This window comes from Bombina bombina, chromosome 1 (assembly GCF_027579735.1).
Source record: "Bombina bombina isolate aBomBom1 chromosome 1, aBomBom1.pri, whole genome shotgun sequence".
In the NCBI taxonomy this organism is placed as follows: Eukaryota; Metazoa; Chordata; class Amphibia; order Anura; family Bombinatoridae; genus Bombina; species Bombina bombina.
Window position 1 is genome coordinate 418,436,773 of NC_069499.1, and position 20,681 is coordinate 418,457,453.

General features: G+C 42.2%; 1 protein-coding gene across 2 annotated transcripts in view; it reads right to left on the reverse strand.

The window, feature by feature from the left end:
* The window catches only part of LY75 (lymphocyte antigen 75), a 1,208,875-nt gene that overhangs the window by 559,617 nt on the left and 628,577 nt on the right, over positions 1-20,681 (reverse strand). For both annotated transcript variants that reach the window (XM_053698349.1, XM_053698347.1), the window contains one exon: positions 4,671-4,837. In XM_053698349.1, the coding sequence (XP_053554324.1) occupies positions 4,671-4,837 (167 nt within the window). The remainder of the gene's footprint in view (positions 1-4,670; positions 4,838-20,681) is intronic.

The window sequence follows — 20,681 nt, forward strand, 5'->3', positions numbered from 1 at the left end:
AAGAGAATGACTGGGGAAGGCGGAGCCTAGGAGGGATCATGTGACCAGCTTTGCTGGGCTCTTTGCCATTTCCTGTTGGGGAAGAGAATATCCCACAAGTAAGGATGACGCCGTGGACCGGACACACCTATGTTGGAGAAAATTATGCAATAAATTATAGCATTATGCGCTCCCGCGAGCCTAACAGCCAGCAATTTAGAAAAGAAAGTCAATTTGAAAAATTTCAGGTAAGAAATAATTTTTTTCATATGCATTTCCCAAAAATGAAACTGACAGTCTGTAAGAAGGAAATATACTGATTAACCTGAATCATGGCAAATATAAGTACAAAACATATATTTAGAACTTTACATATAAAGTGCCAAACCATAGCTGAGAGTGTCTTAAATAAAAGAAAACATACTTACCAAAAGACACTCATCTACATAAAGTAGATAGCCAAACCAGTACTGAAACGAGAATCAGTATAGGTAATGGTATATAAGAGTATATAGTCGATCTGAAAAGGGAGGTAGGAGATGAATCTCTACGACCGATAACAGAGAATCTATGAAATAGATCCCCGTTAGGATGACCATTGAATTCAATAGGTAATACTCCTTTCACATCCCTCTGTCATTCACTGCACTCAGAGAGGAACCGGGCTTCAGCATGTTGAGAAGCGCATATCAACGTAGAAATCTAGCACAAACTTACTTCACCACCTCCATAGGAGGCAAAGTTTGTAAAACTGAATTGTGGGTGTGGTGGGGGGTGTATTTATAGGCATTTTGAGGTTTGGGAAACTTTGCCCCTCCTGGTAGGAATGTATATCACATACGTCACTAGCTCATGGACTCTTGCCAATTACATGAAAGAGACATTGCTCATAAAAATGTCTAACACTTAGTAGTCACAGCTTTGCAGACTGGGAAAGGCTAGGGGGCGGGGTAAAAAAAATCCCTGAGAGACAGTCATCCATCAATGAACTGCCACTTTGCACTGCTGCTCCATATTTGACTGTACTCTTCATACAGCTCTGGCTGCACTGTGTTAAGGAAAGCTTACACAATGCAGCCAGAGTACAGCACAGTTTGAAGAAAAAAAGCCTTTTTTGGTGAAGCACTGCAAAATTAATTCCCATGAAGGTGTATGCATGTGTCCTGTTCTCAGTGGCGTATTTTTTGGTCAAGGTATTGTTGTTTTAGGGGGGGGGGGGGGGGGAATTAGGAAATGCCCTGCGGCCCTCCTACTACATCACAAAATTGTTCATACACACAAACCACACACAAACCAACCGCACACAAAAACCACACACACACACACCAACCACACACATGCACACCAACCACACACACACATAAACCACACACACACATAAACCACACACATACACACAAACCACACACATACACACAAACCACACACATACACACAAACCACACACACCCACACACACCAACCACAGTCCACACACACACACAAACCACACACACATAAACCACACCAAACACACTTTTTTAATATACATATCAGTTGCAGTGTTGCACATAATCAAAGATCTATAAAATAAAAAAATGTCTGTAGGAATAATATTGGCAAACAATACAAAACTTAACTTTCCACCCCTTCCTGCCTGACAAGCTAGGGATACTGTTTGGCCAAATTAAGAGAAAAACATAGTACAATAGCAATAGTCATCAATAACCAGCCGAGCATAAAGGAATGAGCACTGACTGACCTTATGTTAAGCTGGGGCTGCCGGTTACTACAGAGGGGGCATGGGCCGTGTCGGTAACATATTTTCTTATTTTTGCTGTACGATACGAAGCACCTCAAAAGTGACTCAGTTTAAGTGACTGAATGAGGTCATCACTAAGGCTCTGTGAAAACGGTGCAAAACCCCGGCCGGACCATGCACATTCTGCCCTCGCCTGCCCCAGACCCCCTGCCCTTACTCAGTCAGACTCCTACCCCTCCTACCTCTTCACTAGACGTCACATCAGTAATGTACCGGTCTGGAAACCAGTCATCCACAGACTGCACAATTTCCCCCTCAGACTCCACACTGCACTGTGCACATTCTCAGGCAGCTTAGCCTCACGGCATGCCCACATAGTAAGCATATCATTGTTGTAGGAGGAAGTTGTACCCGCTCTAGGCGCTCCCCTGCTGCTTACACAAGCGCCTGCCCTGACCGGGCTAACATTAAACATTTTAAAGCCTGGACAGTGGTCACATATTCAGTGCAGTGGCCAAGTGCTGCCCCCCTTAATCTAATATTCCAATGTAGGGGGTATACAGCACTATCAGTATCCAGTGATGCACGGTGTTGGGGGCAGCTGCAAAATCCCCTGAGTATCAGAAGTGTTCTTGTAGTAACACCAGCACCAGTATCTTGGTATAAACTTTTATTAAGGTTACATAAAAAACAGCATTTTTTTTTATGTAACCTTAATAAAAGTTTATACCAAGATACTGGTGCTGGTGTTACTACAAGAACGCCCCCCAAAATCTGTCGCTCTAGGCACCGGCCTTGTTGGCCTATGGATTAATACGCCCCTGCCTGTTCTTTCTGCAGACCTGCTGCATTTTCTGTGATGACATCTCAGATCACAGCATGTTCTGCCCTGGGGCTCCTGGGTTGTGCTTATTTGTATGCTTGACTGTTATATTGTTGCTGAACCTTGCCTGTCTGACCACTCTGCCTGTTTAACCCTTAAACTGCTGGATTGATATACTGCTGCTGAACCTTGCTTGTCTGACCACTCTGCCTGTTTAACCCTTAACTGCTGGATTGATTTATTGTTGTCAAGCCCTGCCTGCCTGACCATCCTAGTGGTTTACCCCTGAACTACCTTTCTCTGGTTTCCTGTCTGTTGCCGCCAAGGACTGTCCTGCCTGTGGTAAGTGCCACTTATCTCACCTTGCAAACATTCTCTGCTCTGGGATATTCTCTAACATTTCGTCTTGACGCCGGGATAACAAGACTACTAGCCAAGTTCAGTCTAATTGAGGAGTATCCCACGAGCATTACAATATTCAATCTCAATATAAAATATTATTCCTAAAATCTGATCAGTTAATCTTTATATACCCACTGTTCAGGTAGTGATCAAACCTTCCTTTGAATTTACATTATCTCTTATAGTTTGGGACAAATGTTTACTTCCTTTTGTTCTTTGAGGATCCATCTGTATTTGAGTATAGCTAGGTGGAGGTCTGTGTCTGGGATGTAGTTTCAGGCCTGTTTGAATAGACCTGAACTTTACAATTTCAAAACATTTGTACCCATGCTGCATGTTCGTCGTTATCCCTGTGGTGTACAGTCTTCAACAGAACAGAACTACATTCTATGGGTGACCTCTCCATACTTCTAACACAAGACAAATTAAGCTTTCCCTACATTACCTGCTCTGATGATCCTAATGCCTGCTCATTAGACAAGTCACTGACACTATCATATGCAGAGCCGAGAGATTGTGAGCTGCCGGGCAGAGCCGCCAACTACAGCCTAAGAGAGGAGATGATTTGCATAGGGTCTGAACATCACAGAACTGGTGAGAACGCTGCAATTCCGTGCCATTTGATTTTAAAGGCACAATTCTCGTCTGAACTCCGACAAGTATAGGAAAACCAAATAAGTTTTGGCTTGAGCGGGAACTGGGAGAGAAAGGAGAGGGGAGGAGACTTAAAAGAAAAGTGAATACACCTCAACAAGTATTCTGCTTCATTTAGTTAAACAAAAGCATTATAAGCATACTGCGTTGCTAACTTGAAATAAACAAATATTGTATTCTACAATTTTTGCAGGATGGTCTGGAAAAGGGTTTATCAGACAGTTCCCCAAAAGGCCAAACTTCTGCCTTATTGGTCTTGTATCACAAAAAGATTTCTTAATTACCTAATATTCAAGCTTTTGTTTAACATTTGGTCATTATACTAGCTATCCTCTGTAGAACCTTAACCTGTTTGTTCTTCAGGTTCAGCCTTCTGAACCTAGGCACGGTCTGGTTATTTAACTGTTAGCCTCTTATCTCTTAGCCATTTGGTTGTTCCTGTTTCCTAATTTTTCATCAGGACAAAACAGTTTTGAGAACAAACTATAATTTCTTTCCAAAAGGTGATTCTTCAGATAACATCAATCAGGAAATTGTGGTTTCGTCTCTATCTCTAACTCCCAAAAATGCTTAAATATACAGCAACTTTCTAATTTAATCCTATTATCAATTTTTCATCATTCTCTTGCTATCTTTATTTGAAAAAGAAGGCATCTAAGCTTTTTTTTGGGTCAGTATTCTAGACAGCACTATTTTATTGGTAGATGAATGTATCCACCAATCAGCAAGAACAACCCAGGTTGTTCATAAAAAATGGGCCGGCATCTAAACTATGATACCAACAGAATGAAGAAAATTTGATAATAGGAGTAAATTAGAAAGTTTCTTAAAATTTCATGCTCTATCTGAACCACGAAAGAAAAAAATTGGGTTCAGTGTCCCTTTAAGACAGATTTTACTTTAGCTGCTTGCCTTAAAACTTTGATTCACAAAGTGTACATCTATTTCAGGAAAGCATATTATTTTATTTTGCAATGAAAAACAAAATGTGTGCTTACCTGATAAATTTAATTCAAAAATTTTCCAATTACTAGTGGGATATTCAACTCCTGACCAGCAGGAATTGCTTACCTGGCTGAAATGATCCCCAGTTTGAGTAGGTCATGTTCCTTTCCCCAGATGAAGTTTCCCAGTAATAATCTCCAGTATTATTTACATCTCTTAAACTTGTCCAGAAATACTTTTGTTGTGTCTGTCCATATTCTTTTATCAGACTATTTATAAACTCTTGTTCAAACCTGTAAACATAGAACACTAGTGTCAAATTGCTTCTTTTTTTTTACTAATACTAGGAAATGTAAAATTATAATTATTACATATTTATTTGTATAGCGCCGCAAAATTTTGTAGCGCTAGTTACAGAGATGGTGGTATTCAATGACAAGGTTTTGTGATAAGATACAAAAACATAACAGATTATACAGCTCAATTACAGGAGGAAGAGAGCCCTGCTCCGAAGAGCTTACAGTCTACAGGTTGAGGGTAAAGAGATATAAGATTTGGGGTAGCTTGTCAAATGGATTGTAGTAACAGCAGTGAGTAAAGGCACTTTAAGATTTATTTTGGTCAGGATGAAAAGCAGGGGAGATTGTAAGCCTCTCTAAATAGGTGGGTTTTTAAAGAGCGTCTGAAACTATACAAATGTTGGAGACAGTCTAAAGGAGAGGGGTAGAGAGTTCCAGAGGAAAGGAGCAGCGCATGAGAAGTCTTGGAGGCAAGAGAGGGACGTAGAGATTATAGGAGTGGAGAGACAGGTCTGAGGTTGATTGAAGAGGAAGTGTCAGGGATTATTTGGATATGAGAGAGGAAATATAGTTGGGAGTCTGTGGAGTGCTTTATAGGTTAGGGTTACTACTTTGAATTGTATTACTCGTGGACTCCACAGTTTGGGTATTATTTCCCAGGAGTAATGGATAGTGGACTCTCACCACCTGAATGAAAGAAAAACATAATTTATGCTTACCAGATAAATTACTTTCTTTCCTGGTAGGGAAAGTCCACAACTTCATTCCTTAATCTTGGGAAATACAACACCTGGCCAACAGGAGGAGGCAAAGACACAGAATAAATTATATAAAAAGGAGCCACCCAACATAAGGAAGGAAAGGAATTTATCTGGTAAGCATAAATTATGTTTTACTTCGATAAGGCAGGAAGAGTCCACAACTTTATTCCTTACTGTTGGGAAAACTATACCCAAGCTCCAGAGGACACTGAAGGAATAAATGGGAGGGAACAAAAAAGAGGCAGACCCTATTCTGAGGATACCACAGCCTGCAAAACTTTTCTCCCGAAAGCTGCTTCAACCGAAGCAAACACATCAAACTTGTAAAATTTAGAAAACGTGTGTAAGGAGGACCAGGTAGCTGCCTTACAAATCTGATCCATAGAGGCTTTGTTCTTAAAAGCCCAGAAGGAAGCCACTGCTCTAGTGGAATAAGCAGTTATGTTCTCAGGAGGCTCTCGCCCCGCTGTCTCATAAGCTAAGCGGATGACACTCCTCAACCAAAAAGATAGTAGCCTTCTACCCCTTACGCTTCCCCGTATAGATGACAAACAAAGAAGAAGAAGAGTGTCTGAATTCCTTAGTAGCCTGAAGATTACTTGATTAATGCTATAACTTTATTGATTAATGTTACGATCCGACACCACCTTGGGGGGCAACCCTAATTTAGTACGTAAAACCGCCTTATCAGCATGGAAAAAAAGATAAGGGGTTCACATTGCAAAGCATAAATCTCAAACTCTGCGTGCAGAGGCAATAGCCAACAAAAAAATAACCTTCCAAGATAATAATTTAATGTCAACAGTATGCATAGGCTCAAACGGAGCCTGCTGCAAAACACTAAGAACAAGATTGAGGCTCCAAGGCGGACACCCAGATCTAAACACAGGTCTGATCCTAGTCAGAGCCTTAAAGGGACACTGAATCACAATTTTTTTCTTTCGTGATTCAGATAGAGCATGCAATTTTAAGCAATTTTTTAATTTACTCCTATGATCAAATTTTCTTCATTCTCTTGGTATCTTTATTTGAAAAGCAAGAATGTAAGTTTAGATGCCGGCCCATTTTGGTGAACAACCTGGGTTGTTCTTGCTGATTGTTGAATAAATTCACCCACCGATAAACAAATGCTGTCCAGGAATCTGAACCAAAAAATAGCTTAGATGCCTTATTTTTCAAATAAAGATAGCAATAGAATGAAGAAAAATTGATAATACGAGTAAATTAGAAAGTTGCTTAAAATTGCATGCGCTATGTGAATCACGAAAGAAAAACTTTGGGATCAGTGTCCCTTTAACAAAGGACTGCATATCCGGAAGCTCAGACAATCTCTTCAGGGATATCTGTCCCTTCAGGGAACTAGCAGATAGACCCTTCTCCAGTCCATCCTGGAGAAAAGATAGAATTCTGGTAACCTTATGCCAGGAAAAGCCACACTCTTCACACCAGTACAAGTAAGTCCTCCACACTTTAGGGTAGATACGACGAGTAACTGGCTTACGAGCTTGAACCAGAGTGTCGATAACACTCTCAGAAAACCCTCTCTTGGCTAAGACTAAGCGTTCAATCACCACGCAGTCATCCTCAGAGAATCTAGATTTTGATGAACGAAGGGACACTGTATCAGCAGATCTCTGCGACAAGGTAACCTCCACTGAGGAGATGAGGACATCCCCACTTATGCTTGCTCCTGCTTGATGCAGGCCAGCACACGAGGGAAAAGCGGTAATAGATGAAAAAGATATATGAGTCTGAACCTCCATGGTACTGATAGGGCAACTATCAGTTCCGCCTGAGGATCCCTCGACCTCGATCCGTACCTGGGTAGCTTGGTATTGAGGCGGGATGCCATGAGATCTATCTCCAGCGTCCACCATTTGCTGCATATCTCTGCAAACACCTCGGGGTGGATAGACCATTACCCTGGGTGAAAGGATTGCCTGCTGAGGAAGTCCGCTTCCCAGTTGTCCACACCAGGAATGTGGATCGCTGACAGCGTACATCTGTATGTCTCCGCCCACTCTTGTATCTTAGATACTTCTCTCAAGGTTATATTGTCTGATTGGAATCTGATAAACTGGGACAAACCCAGAAGGGGCCAAGCCTTCAAGGCATTGAAGATTGCCCGGAGTTCCAATATATTTATCGGAAGGGAGGACTACTCCTAAATCTACAGCCCTTGTGCCTTCTTGGCATCCCAAACGGCTCCCCAGCCAGAAAGGCTTGCGTCCATAGTCACAATCTCCCAGGACGGTCTCAAGAAGCACGTGCCTTGGGACAGATTATCTGGACAGAGCCACCAAGAGAGCGAGTCTTGACAGGTTGTCCAGCACAATCTGTTGATTCAGATCTGAATGGTCACCGTTCCATTGTCCCAGCATGCATAGTTGTAGGGGTCAGAGATGGAATCTGGAGGGAATGATGTCCATACAGGACACCATGAGTCCGATCACCTCCATACACTGGGCCACTGAGGGTCTCAAGGAGGCCTAGAGGGCAAGATAAGCAGTAGTTAGCTTGCAACGTCTATGATCTATGAGAAATATTCTCATGGATATGGAATCTATTATTGTCCCCAGGAAATTCACCCTTGTACTTGAAGTAAGAGAACTCTTTTCCAAGTTTATCTTCCATCCATGTGATCGAAGAAGACTGAGAAGGGACTCCGACGAAAAGATGGTGCCTGTACCACGATATCGTCCAGGAAAGTTGCTACTGCAATACCGTCTGTTCTTGCAACAGCTTGAAGAGCTCCCAGAACCTTCAAAAATATCATTGGAGCAGTAGCTAGGTCAAACGGAAGAGCTATGAACTGGAAGTGCTGGTCCAGAAATGCAAACCTCAGGAATTGAAAATGTTCCCTGTGTATCGGAACGTGAAGGTATGCATCCTTCAGGTCTATGGTGGTCATAAACTGCCCTTCCTAAATCAGAGGAAGGATTGATCGTATTGTCTCAATCTTGAAAGAGGGAACACTAAGAAACTTGTTTAGGCACTTTAGGTCCAGAATTGGATGAAAAGTTCCCTCCTTTTTTGGAACCACAAAAAGGTTTGAATAAAACCCCAAACCTCTTTCTGCTGTAGTTACCAGGACAATTACTGGAGAGTAGGAATCTGCCCCTGAGCGGATAAGATTTGAATCCTATCCAGTATCCCTGAGATACAACCTCCAGGACCCAATGATCCTGTACATCCTGGAACAAAGCGTCTGAAAAAAGAAACAGTCTGCCCCCTACTCGATCCGATCCCGGATCAAGGGCCGCCCCTTCATGCCGATTTGTTCTAGATGGGCTTCTTAGTCTGTTTGGACTTATTCCAGGACTGAGCCAGCTTCCAAGTACTCTTGGGCTGCTCGGACTTAGATAAGGATTGCTGTCGTCGTGATTTGTCAGCACGAAAATTAGACAATTGCCATCCCTTAGGCCTAATTCTTCTTATCCGGTAGAAAGGCACTTTTCCCTCCGGTAACCGTAGAAATAATGGAGTCCAGCCCTGGACCGAATAAAATCTTCCCCTTGAAAGGAAGAGAAAGGAGTCTGGATTTAGAAGTCATATCAGCAGACCAAGACTTCAACTATAGAGCCCGGCGGGCTAGGACCGCAAAGCCAGATGCCTTTGTATTTAGGCAAATAATCTGCATATGCGCGTTACAGATGAAGGAGTTAGCAATTCTGAGAGCTTTAATTCTCTCCTGAATATTCTGGAGGAGAGTCTCTACCTCAATGAGCTCCGACAGAGTGTTGCACCGGTAGGTAGCTGCTCCAGCAACCGTGGCTACAGCTTCCACCAGTTGAAATAAAAACCCTGTATGCTGAAACATCTTCCTCAGAAAAGTTTCCATTTTCTTATCCATAGGCTCTCTAAAAGAAGAACTATCCTCCAGAGGGATAGTAGTACGCTTAGCCAGCGTAGAAATAGCGTCATCCACTTTAGGGATGGAGACTCACAAATTTAATTGAGAGTCAGTGACCGGGAATATTTTTTTTAAATTAGACGAGGGGGAAAAAGAAGTTCCTATTCTTTTCCATTTGTTACTAATAATGTTCGTCATCTTAACTGGCACAGGAAAAGTCAGAGGGACCTTCCTGTCTTCATAAACCCTGTCTAATTTAGGGATCTTTAGGTTACTCAGGTAGTTCAGTCTCTGGAACCTCTAGCATAGACAGAACCTCCTTTAATAAAAAACGCAGATGCTCAATTTTAAATCTAAAGGAGGGTTCCTCCGCTGAAGGAGGCTTAGAAACTAAAGTTTCCAACTCCGAAAGTTCACCCTCTGAAGCTACAGAGGTTAACTCATCCTCGGATAGCTGGGACATAGTAGCTAAATCCTACAAATATTTAGATGACTCTAGGTCAGGAGAACTATGTTTAACCTTTCTCTTACGTTTGCTGGAGGGAGGTAAGACACTCAGGGCAGCAGACACCGCTGATTGTAACTGCGTGGTAAAGCCCGCAGGAAAAAAGCCCCCACCAGATGGAGGATTAGTTGAGCCGCAGGGAACTGCATGAGGAGCGGGTAGTATAGAAAGGGTAGTAATCTCTCCGGACACAGATTCCTGAGAGGTAGACGGCTCAGAGGGGCTAATAGAGCTATGAGTATTAGCAGGCTTGTCTCCCTTCTTAGACTTTAGAACAGTGCTCAGGCAAATTGAACAAAATTGAGCAAGCGGGCAAACCATGGCCTCCTCACACTATAAACAGGAATTATTAATCAGTACAGAAGGAGTGGAACCTTCTAATGTAGTATCAGAGTCCTCCATAGCTAAGATATATCCACAGAAGAACAGACAAAAAAAAGAATACTTTTATTCAAAACCGCAACCTCCTAGACCCAGACAGTTAACAGTGAAAACGCTCTCCTTAGGAGTGATGTCCGCAGCAGGATCATAGGAATATGAAAGGACCGCACCTGGTCACGTGGAGCGTAGGACAGGACTTCCCCTGCTATGAAAAAGGCGCTAAGCTATAATGAGCTGTGCAACACTCAAAAAACAAAAGTGAAACCTGTTTATTCCAAGCCAAAAGCACGCAGTCTATGAGCCCAAAACTCTCACATTAAAGCAGTTATAAATAACCCCTAGCTGTTCAAATAATCTTCCTGAAGGAGATATTAATCCTTGATCCGATCGAGACATAAAGGAGCCACACTGTGACCCTGTATAGCAAAAGTGTATATATAAAAACGGTCTTACCCTCCAGGATCCATGCTGTGGAAAAGGCACAGCCTCTCAAGTGTGACAGTCTTGCAGCGACGCTTGACTTGAGTTTGTAAAAAGCAAGCAGTGAAACTCGTCAACACTGATTGCTCAGGAGCTGTTAGGCGACAGTCTGGATGGGTTCGCAAATAAACTTTCCCTGCATCTCCAGACTCTAACTTTCATCAATACTCTCACTGAGAGGTTGACATGATTACTTAAAATTCCAGTCCTTTCTTGAATGGAACATAGGACCATCCAAATCTTCTGACACTTCTATGCCACCTCCTATAGTGATGAAAGGCAAAGAATGACTGGGAGATAGGGGAAGTGGGAGGGATATTTAAGCCTTTGGCTGGGGTCTCTTTGTCTCCTCCTGGTGGCCAGGTGTTGTATTTCCCAACAGTAAAGAATGAAATCGTGGACTCTGCCTGCCTTATGGAAGGAAAAAAATGTATGCCAACATGATACATTCATTTCTTCCATGTTGGTGAGAGTCCACAATAACCCACCCTTATGTTATTTGAGGTTAGTTTTTTCTTCAGCACATCTTTTTCTCTGTTCCTTTGATGGCTCTTATTCCTTTTTCTTATCTCACTTTGCTTGGCTATACATTATACTGAGATATGTATAAGGTGGGTGGTATTTATAGGGCTCTTGAGGTTTGAGAATGATTGCCTCCTCCTAGTGTTGGAGAAGAGTAATTCCCAGGAGGTATGGATTGTGGACTCTCACCACCATGATAGAAATATATTTATCAGGTAAGCATAAATTAGGTTTTCTCTCAAATAACAAATTCACTAAAATCTGGTTTCCGCCCTAAACACTCAACAGAAACTGCGCTTACTAAAGTAACAAATGATCTGCTATCAGCTAAAGCAAAGGGAAACTATTCCTCACTAATTATTCTGGATCTATCTGCTGCTTTTAACACAGTTAGCAATCCTCTCCTCTTAAAAATCCTACATTCAATTGACATCTGGGACACAGTCCTCTCCTGGTTTGCTACAGATCTCTAAACTCGCTTGTTTACAGTTTCCATTAGCCACATATAATGCAATTATTTCATTTTTCCATATTCCACATTAACATTTACCAAATTAGACTGATCTATCACCCTGATTATAATCCCTTTTGTTGCTAGTTTTTCTTACACTAGTGCAAAAATGTATCTTTCATATAGGTGGTGAGAGTCCACGATCCATTACTCCTGGGAATACCTTTCCCGACCACTAGGAGGAGGCAAAGATTCCCAAACTCCAAGAGCCCTATAAAACCACTCCCAAGAAAGAAGGTGCTCCAGATGTTTCTATGACAGGGCTTTCAGATTGAATTGAGACCCACGTTTCCCCTCAAAGTGCAGCTGTTTGTTAGCATTTGGTAGTGACATTATTACAACCATGTTAGGAGTTAGTCACAAGCCAGCCATGGGTGTCGCTGGAACATGTCCTTTGCCTCCTGCTGTTTCATTTACTCTGCTGTATGTAGAAGCACTGGTTTTGGCTTTTCCACTTGATTTTATGCTTTTTTTCCAGTAACTGGGTTCCCATGGTTAAGCACTCATATAAGCCTATTGAGCTAGAAGGTATTAATCATTATACTGTGTAGCCTTGTGGCTTTTTTATTTATGTATTTATTTAGGTTGGTTCCTTAAAATAAATGTTTAAGTTGTATTCCTTTTTAAATTTTGTAAAGAATTTTTTGCGCAAGCTTTTCCTGCCGTCATATTAGTGCGGGTCGGATAAGGGTTTGCGTGCATCAGACTATTCAATTTGAGCATGTCTGTTTCTCAGCGTTACCAAATAGGTTTTAGGTTGAGGTCTCCCAGAGGAAGGTTTTTTGTGTAGCATGTTCCAAATGGTCCTTTGAAAGCAAAGGTCTTTTTGTCAGTATATTTCAGATCTGGTAACTATGGGAGTCATACAACCAATTCCAATTCTGGAGAAATGTTTAGATTTGTATTCAAACCTCTTCATTGTTCCGAAGAAAGAGGGAAGTTTAAGGCCTGTTCTGGATTTAAAAGCTCTGAACAGGTATCTCAGAGTTCCTTCTTTCTAAACGGAAACCATTCAGACTATTCCACCATTCTGCTTTTGGTGCTGCAAGGTCAGTTTATGTTTATAATATATTTAAAGGATGCATATCTTCATGTTCCTATACACAATAATCATTATCAATTTCTGAGGTTTGCCTTCCTAGACCAACACTATAAATTTGCTGCCCGTCTATTTGCTCTAGCTACCAATACCACAATCTTTTCAAAGGTTCTGGGTACTCTTTTGGTAGTAATAAAGGGACCATGGTATTTCAATGTTTTTATTACCTGGACAATATCTTGGTTCAAGCTCCATCTTTTCCTTAAGCTGTATCTCACAACCACAGACTCTTGTTGGTTCTTCAACAGCATAATTGGAAAATTAATTTTCCAAAAAGTTCTCTGGTTCCTCAATCAAGATTTACTTTTCTGGTTGTTCAGTTAGATTCAGATTTAATATCTGAGACTATCTTTGACAGAACTAAGGCGCATGGATCTGGTGGCAGCTTTATAAACCTTCAGTCTGTTCTGTGCCCTTCAGTGGGACTTTCTATGAAGGTTCTGGGCCTTGTGATTGCACCATCGGATGCTATCCCATTTGCTCTGTTTCACATTTGGCTTCTTCAGCTTTGTATTCTCAGGCAATAGAGTAGGGATCATACTCACCTTTCTCAGATAATTATTTTGGATTTCAAATATAGTCCCTGTAGTGGTGGTTGAATTATCATGTCCTTATTAAGGGGGCATCTTTTGTTCATCCTACTTGAACTGCGATCAAAACAGATGCAAATCTTTCAGGATGGGGTGCTGTCTGGGGGTCTCTAAGAGCACAAGGAGTTTGGTCTCCTCAGAAGGAGATGTTATCTATAAATGTTTTGGAATTCCATGCAATTTTCTGGGCTCTTCAGAGCTAGCCTATATTGAGAAGAGATTCACATCCATGTTTTCAGACAGAAAATGTGACATCAGTAACATACGTCAATCATCAGGGAAATTCACAGTTCTCTAGCCATGAGGGAAGCATCTCACATTCTTTCCTAGGTGGAAATAAATTGTTACTTTATTTATGCAGTTCATATTCCAGGGGTGAACAACTGGGAAGCAACTTTTCTCAATCGTCAATCCCTGCATCCAAGGTGATGTGGCATCTGGATGTTTTCAGTCAGATTGTGAATCTTTGGGGTCTCCCAGAGATAGATCAAATGGAATCTTGGTTGAACAAAAAACTTCCCACATACTTTGTAAGGTCAAGGGATCCTTAGGCAGAGTTCGTGGATGGTCTAGTAGCTCATTGGTCATTTCAATTTGCTTATATTTTTCTTCTTTCAAGGGTAATTTCCAGAATCAGGCAGGAGAGAGCATCTGTGATTCTTATTGCTCCGGCTTGGACTCAAAGGAATTGGTTTGCAGATCTGGTCAAGATGTCCAGTGGTCCTCCTTGGCCACTTCGTCTGCGTCAGGACCTTCTGTCTCAAGGTCCATTTTTTCATAAGGATCTCAAATCTCTAAGCTTGATGGCATGTCTGCCCTGTCCTGTGATCCTCCTTATCTAATTTTTCATCAGGATAAGGCAGTTTTGAGGGCTAAGTTTTCTTCCTAAAGTGGTGTCTTCAAACAATAAGTAGTGAAATATATTGTTCCCTCTTTTTGTCCTAATTCAAAGAATTCTTCAGAGAGACTTCTTCATAATTTGGATGTTGTCAGAGCTTTAATACTATTTGCAGGCAACTTTCAGGATGGTTTGGATAAAGGTTTATCCCCCAGTTCTCTTAAGACAGATTTCTGCTCTTTCTGTTCAGTTTCATAAAAAGATTGTTAATCTTCCTGATATTCATTGTTTTGTACAGGCTATGGTTTTAAAGTGTCAGTCGACACTAAAATTGTTATTGTTTAAAAAGATATATAACGCCTTTACTACCCATTCCCCAGCTTTGCACAACCAACATTATTATATTAATATACTTTATAACATTTAAACCTCTAAATGACTGCCTGTTTCAAAGCCACTACAGACAGCCTCTGATCACATGCTTTTTTATTAGCTTTTCACAAAAGAGACTGCTAGGCCCTGTGGGCTATATAGATAAAATTGTGCTTACGCCCAGGGAGTTAAGAGTCAGCACAACATAGCAGTAATTGCCTAAATGCAAGTCAATAGATAATAAATAAAAAGTCATGTCATCAGGGGTCTGTCAGAAGATGCTTAGATATATCAGTGTGAGTGTTGAACAGAGCACCTAAAATTAAAATTAAAGGCTATGGTACTCTTGTGTAGTATTAGATCTCCTGCAGTATATATATATATATATATATAAATAAATGGGTGGGTTGGATTAAAAACATAATTTATGCTTACCTGATAAATTCCTTTCTCCTGTAGTGTAGTTAGTCCACGGGTCATCCATTACTTATGGGATTATATCTCCTCCCTAACAGGAAGTGCAAGAGGATCACCCAAGCAGAGCTGCTATATAGCTCCTCCCCTCTACGTCATACCCAGTCATTCGACCGAAACCAAACGAGAAAGGAGAAACTATAGGGTGCAGTGGTGACTGGAGTTTAATTTAAAATTTAGACCTGCCGTAAAAAATAGGGCGGGCCGTGGACTGACTACACTACAGGAGAAAGGAATTTATCAGGTAAGCATAAATTATGTTTTCTCCTGTTAAGTGTAGTCAGTCCACGGGTCATCCATTACTTTTGGGATACCAATACCAAAGCTAAAAAGTACACGGATGACGGGAGGGACAGGCAGGATCTTTACACGGAAGGAACCACTGCCTGTAGAACCTTTATCCCAAAAACAGCCTCCGAAGAAGCAAAAGTGTCAAATTTGTCAAATTTTGAAAAAGTGTGAAGTGAAGACCAAGTTGCAGCCTTGCAAATCTGTTCAACAGAGGCCTCATTCTTAAAGGCCCAAGTGGAAGCCACAGCTCTAGTAGAATGAGCTGTAATCCTTTCAGGAGGCTGCTGTCCAGCAGTCTCATAGGCTAAACGTATTATGCTACGAAGCCAAAAAGAGAGAGAGGTAGCCGAGGCTTTTTGACCTCTCCTCTGTCCAGAATAAACGACAAACAGGGAAGAAGTTTGACGAAAATCCTTAGTTGCCTGCAAATAAAATTTCAGGGCACGGACGACGTCCAGATTGTGCAGAAGTCGTTCCTTCTTTGAAGAAGGGTTAGGGCACAATGATGGAACAACAATCTCTTGATTGATATTCTTGTTAGTGACTACCTTAGGTAAGAACCCAGGTTTAGTACGCAGAACTACCTTGTCTGAATGAAAAATCAGATAAGGAGAATCACAAGTAAGGCCGATAACTCAGAGACTCTTCGAGCCGAGGAAATAGCCATTAAAAACAGAACTTTCCAAGATAACAGCTTGATATCAATGGAATGAAGGGGTTCAAACGGAACACCTTGCAGAACGTTAAGAACTAAGTTTAAGCTCCACGGCGGAGCAACAGTCTTAAACACAGGCTTAATCCTAGCCAAAGCCTGACAAAAAGCCTGAACGTCTGGAACTTCTGACAGACGTTTGTGTAAAAGGATAGACAGAGCTGAGATCTGTCCCTTTAACGAACTAGCAGATAAACCCTTTTCTAAACCTTCTTGTAGAAAAGACAATATCCTAGGAATCCTAACCTTACTCCATGAGTAACTCTTGGATTCGCACCAATATAAGTATTTACGCCATATTTTATGGTAAATTTTCCTGGTAACAGGTTTCCTAGCCTGTATTAAGGTATCAATCACTGACTCCGAGAATCCACGCTTTGATAGAATCAAGCGTTCAATCTCCATGCAGTCAGCCTCAGAGAAATTAGATTTGGATGTTTGAAAGGACCCTGAATCAGAAGGTCCTGTCTCAGAGGCAGAGACCATGGTGGACAGGACGACATGTCCACTAGATCTGCATACCAGGTCCTGCGTGGCCACGCAGGCGCTATTAGAATCATCGATGCTCTCTCCTGTTTGATCCTGGCAATCAATCGAGGAAGCATCGGGAAGGGTGGAAACACATAAGCCATGTTGAAGACCCAAGGTGCTGTCAGAGCATCTATCAGTACCGCTCCCGGGTCCCTGGACCTGGATCCGTAACAAGGAAGCTTGGCGTTCTGGCGAGACGCCATGAGATCCAGATCTGGTTTGCCCCAATGATGAAGCAGTTGGGCAAACACCTCCGGATGAAGTTCCCACTCCCCCGGATGAAAAGTCTGGCGACTTAGGAAATCCGCCTCCCAGTTCTCCACTCCTGGGATGTGGATCGCTGACAGGTGGCAAGAGTGAGACTCTGCCCAGCAAATTATCTTTGAGACTTCCATCATCGCTAGGGAACTCCTTGTCCCTCCCTGATGGTTGATGTAAGCCACAGTCGTGATGTTGTCCGACTGAAACCTGATGAACCTCAGAGTTGCTAACTGAGGCCAAGCCAGAAGAGCATTGAAAACTGCTCTTAATTCAAGAATGTTTATTGGAAGGAGTCTCTCCTCCTGAGTCCATGATCCCTGAGCCTTCAGGGAATTCCAGACTGCGCCCCAACCTAGCAGGCTGGCGTCTGTTGTTACAATCGTCCAATCTGGCCTGCGGAAGGGCATCTCCCTGGACAGATGTGGCCGAGAAAGCCACCATAGAAGAGAATCTCTGGTCTCTTGATCCAGATTTAGCATAGGGGACAAATCTGAGTAATCCCCATTCCACTGACTTAGCATGCACAATTGCAGCGGTCTGAGATGCAGGCGTGCAAAAGGTACTATGTCCATTGCCGCTACCATTAAGCCGATTACCTCCATGCATTGAGCCACTGACGGGTGTTGAATGGAATGAAGGACACGGCAAGCATTTAGAAGTTTTGATAACCTGTCCTCTGTCAGGTAAATTTTCATTTCTACAGAATCTATAAGAGTCCCTAAGAAGGGAACTCTTGTGAGTGGCAATAGAGAACTCTTTTCTACGTTCACCTTCCACCCATGCGACCTTAGAAATGCCAGAACTAACTCTGTATGAGACTTGGCAGTTTGGAAACTTGACGCTTGTATTAGAATGTCGTCTAGGTACGGAGCCACCGCTATTCCTTGCGGTCTTAGTACCGCCAGAAGAGAGCCCAGAACCTTTGTAAAGATTCTTGGAGCTGTAGCTAACCCGAAGGGAAGAGCTACAAACTGGTAATGCCTGTTTAGGAAGGCAAACCTTAGATACCGGTAATGATCCTTGTGAATCGGTATGTGAAGGTAGGCATCCTTTAGATCCACTGTGGTCATGTACTGACCCTCTTGGATCATAGGTAAGATGGTCCGAATAGTTTCCATTTTGAACGATGGAACTCTTAGGAATTTGTTTAGGATCTTTAAGTCCAAGATTGGTCTGAAGGTTCCCTCTTTTTTGGGAACCACAAACAGATTTGAGTAAAACCCTTGTCCGTGTTCCGACCGCGGAACTGGGTGGATCACTCCCATTAATAAGAGGTCTTGTACACAGCGTAGAAACGCCTCTTTCTTTATCTGGTTTGCTGACAACCTTGAAAGATTAAATCTCCCTTTTGGAGGAGAAACTTTGAAGTCCAGAAGATATCCCTGAGATATGATCTCTAACGCCCAGGGATCCTAGACATCTCTTGCCCAAGCCTGGGCGAAGAGAGAAAGTCTGCCCCCCACTAGATCCGTTTCCGGATCGGGGGCCCTCACTTCATGCTGTCTTAGGGGCAGCAGCAGGGTTTCTGGCCTGCTTGCCCTTGTTCCAGGACTGGTTAGGTTTCCAGCCCTGTCTGTAGCGAGCAACAGTTCCTTCCTGTCTTGGAGCGGAGGAAGTTGATGCTGCTCCTGCCTTGTTTAGCCCTTGGTTTGGCCCTGTCTTGAGGCAGGGCATGGCCCTTACCTCCAGTAATGTCAGCGATAATTTCTTTCAAACCGGGCCCGAATAATGTCTGCCCTTTGAAAGGAATATTAAGCAATTTAGATTTAGAAGTCACATCAGCTGACCAGGATTTAAGCCACAGCGCTCTACGCGCTTGAATGGCGAATCCGGAGTTCTTAGCCGTAAGTTTAGTTAAGTGTACTACGGCATCAGAAATAAATGAATTAGCTAGCTTAAGGACTTTAAGCTTGTCTATAATCTCATCCAATGGAGCTGTGCTAAGGGTCTCTTCCAGAGACTCAAACCAGAATGCCGCCGCAGCCGTGACAGGCGCAATGCATGCAAGGGGTTGTAATATAAAACCTTGCTGAACAAACATTTTCTTAAGGTAACCCTCTAACTTTTTATCCATTGGATCTGAAAAAGCACAGCTATCCTCCACCGGGATAGTGGTGCGCTTAGCCAGAGTAGATACTGCTCCCTCCACCTTAGGGACCGTCTGCAATAAGTCCCGTGTGGTGGCGTCTATTGGAAACATTTTTCTAAATATAGGAGGGGGTGAAAAAGGCACACCGGGTCTATCCCACTCCTTGTTAACAATTTCTGTAAGCCTTTTAGGTATAGGAAAAACGTCAGTACACGCCGGTACCGCAAAATATTTATCCAGCCTACATACTTTCTCTGGAATTGCAACCGTGTTACAATCATTCAGAGCCGCTAATACCTCCCCTAGTAATACACGGAGGTTCTCAAGCTTAAATTTAAAATTTGAAATGTCTGAGTCCAGTTTACTTGGATCAGATCCGTCACCCACAGAATGAAGCTCTCCGTCCTCATGTTCTGCAAATTGTGACGCAGTATCAGACATGGCTCTATTATTATCAGCGCACTCTGTTCTTACCCCAGAGTGATCGCGTTTACCCCTAAATTCTGGCAATTTAGATAGTACTTCAGTCATAACATTAGCCATGTCTTGCAAAGTGATTTGTATGGGCCACCCTGATGTACTTGGCGCCACAATATCACGCACCTCCTGAGCGGGAGGCGAAGGTACTGACACGTGAGGAGAGTTAGTCGGCATAACTTCCCCCTCGTTGTCTGGTGATAATTTCTTTACATGTACAAATTGGCTTTTATTTAAAGTAGCATCAATGCAATTAGTACACAAATTTCTATTGGGCTCCACATTGGCCTTTCAACATAGTGAACAAAGAGATTCATCTGTGTCAGACATGTTTAAACAAACTAGCAATGAGACTAGCAAGCTTGGAAATACTTTTCTAAATAAATTTACAAGCAATATAAAAAACGCTACTGTGCCTTTAAGAAGCACAAAAAACTGTCACAGTTGAAATAACAATGAACCAAAATAGTTATAGCAACCAATCTTTCACAGTAAATGTATTAAGTTAGCAAAGGATTGCACCCACCAGCAAATGGATGATTAACTCCTTAATACCCAAAAAACGGATAACAATTTAATATTAACGTTTTTATCACAGTCAAAACACACTATCACAGGTCTGCTGTGAGTGATTACCTCCCTCAAAACTAGTTTTGGAGACCCCTGAGCTCTGTAGAGACGTCCTGGATCATGGAGGAAGAAATAGGAAGACTGTGACTAAATTTTTACTGCGCAATAAAGCGCTAAAATAGGCCCCTCCCACTCATATTACAACAGCGGGGAAGCTCAGTAAACTGATTTTATTCAGAAACAAACGACAGCCATGTGGTAAAAATCATGCCCATAAAGTTTTATCACCAAGTACCTCTGAAAAAACGATTAACATGCCAGTAAACGTTTTAAAAATGAAATTATGAAATGTTATTAATAAGCCTGCTGCTAGTCGCTTTCACTGCAGTGCAGGCTCAAATATTACTTAAATATAGACAGTATTTTCTTAGTGAAATTCCATTCCCCAGAAATACCTCAGAGTATACATACATACATATCAGCCTGATACCAGTCGCTACTACTTCATTTAAGGCTGCACT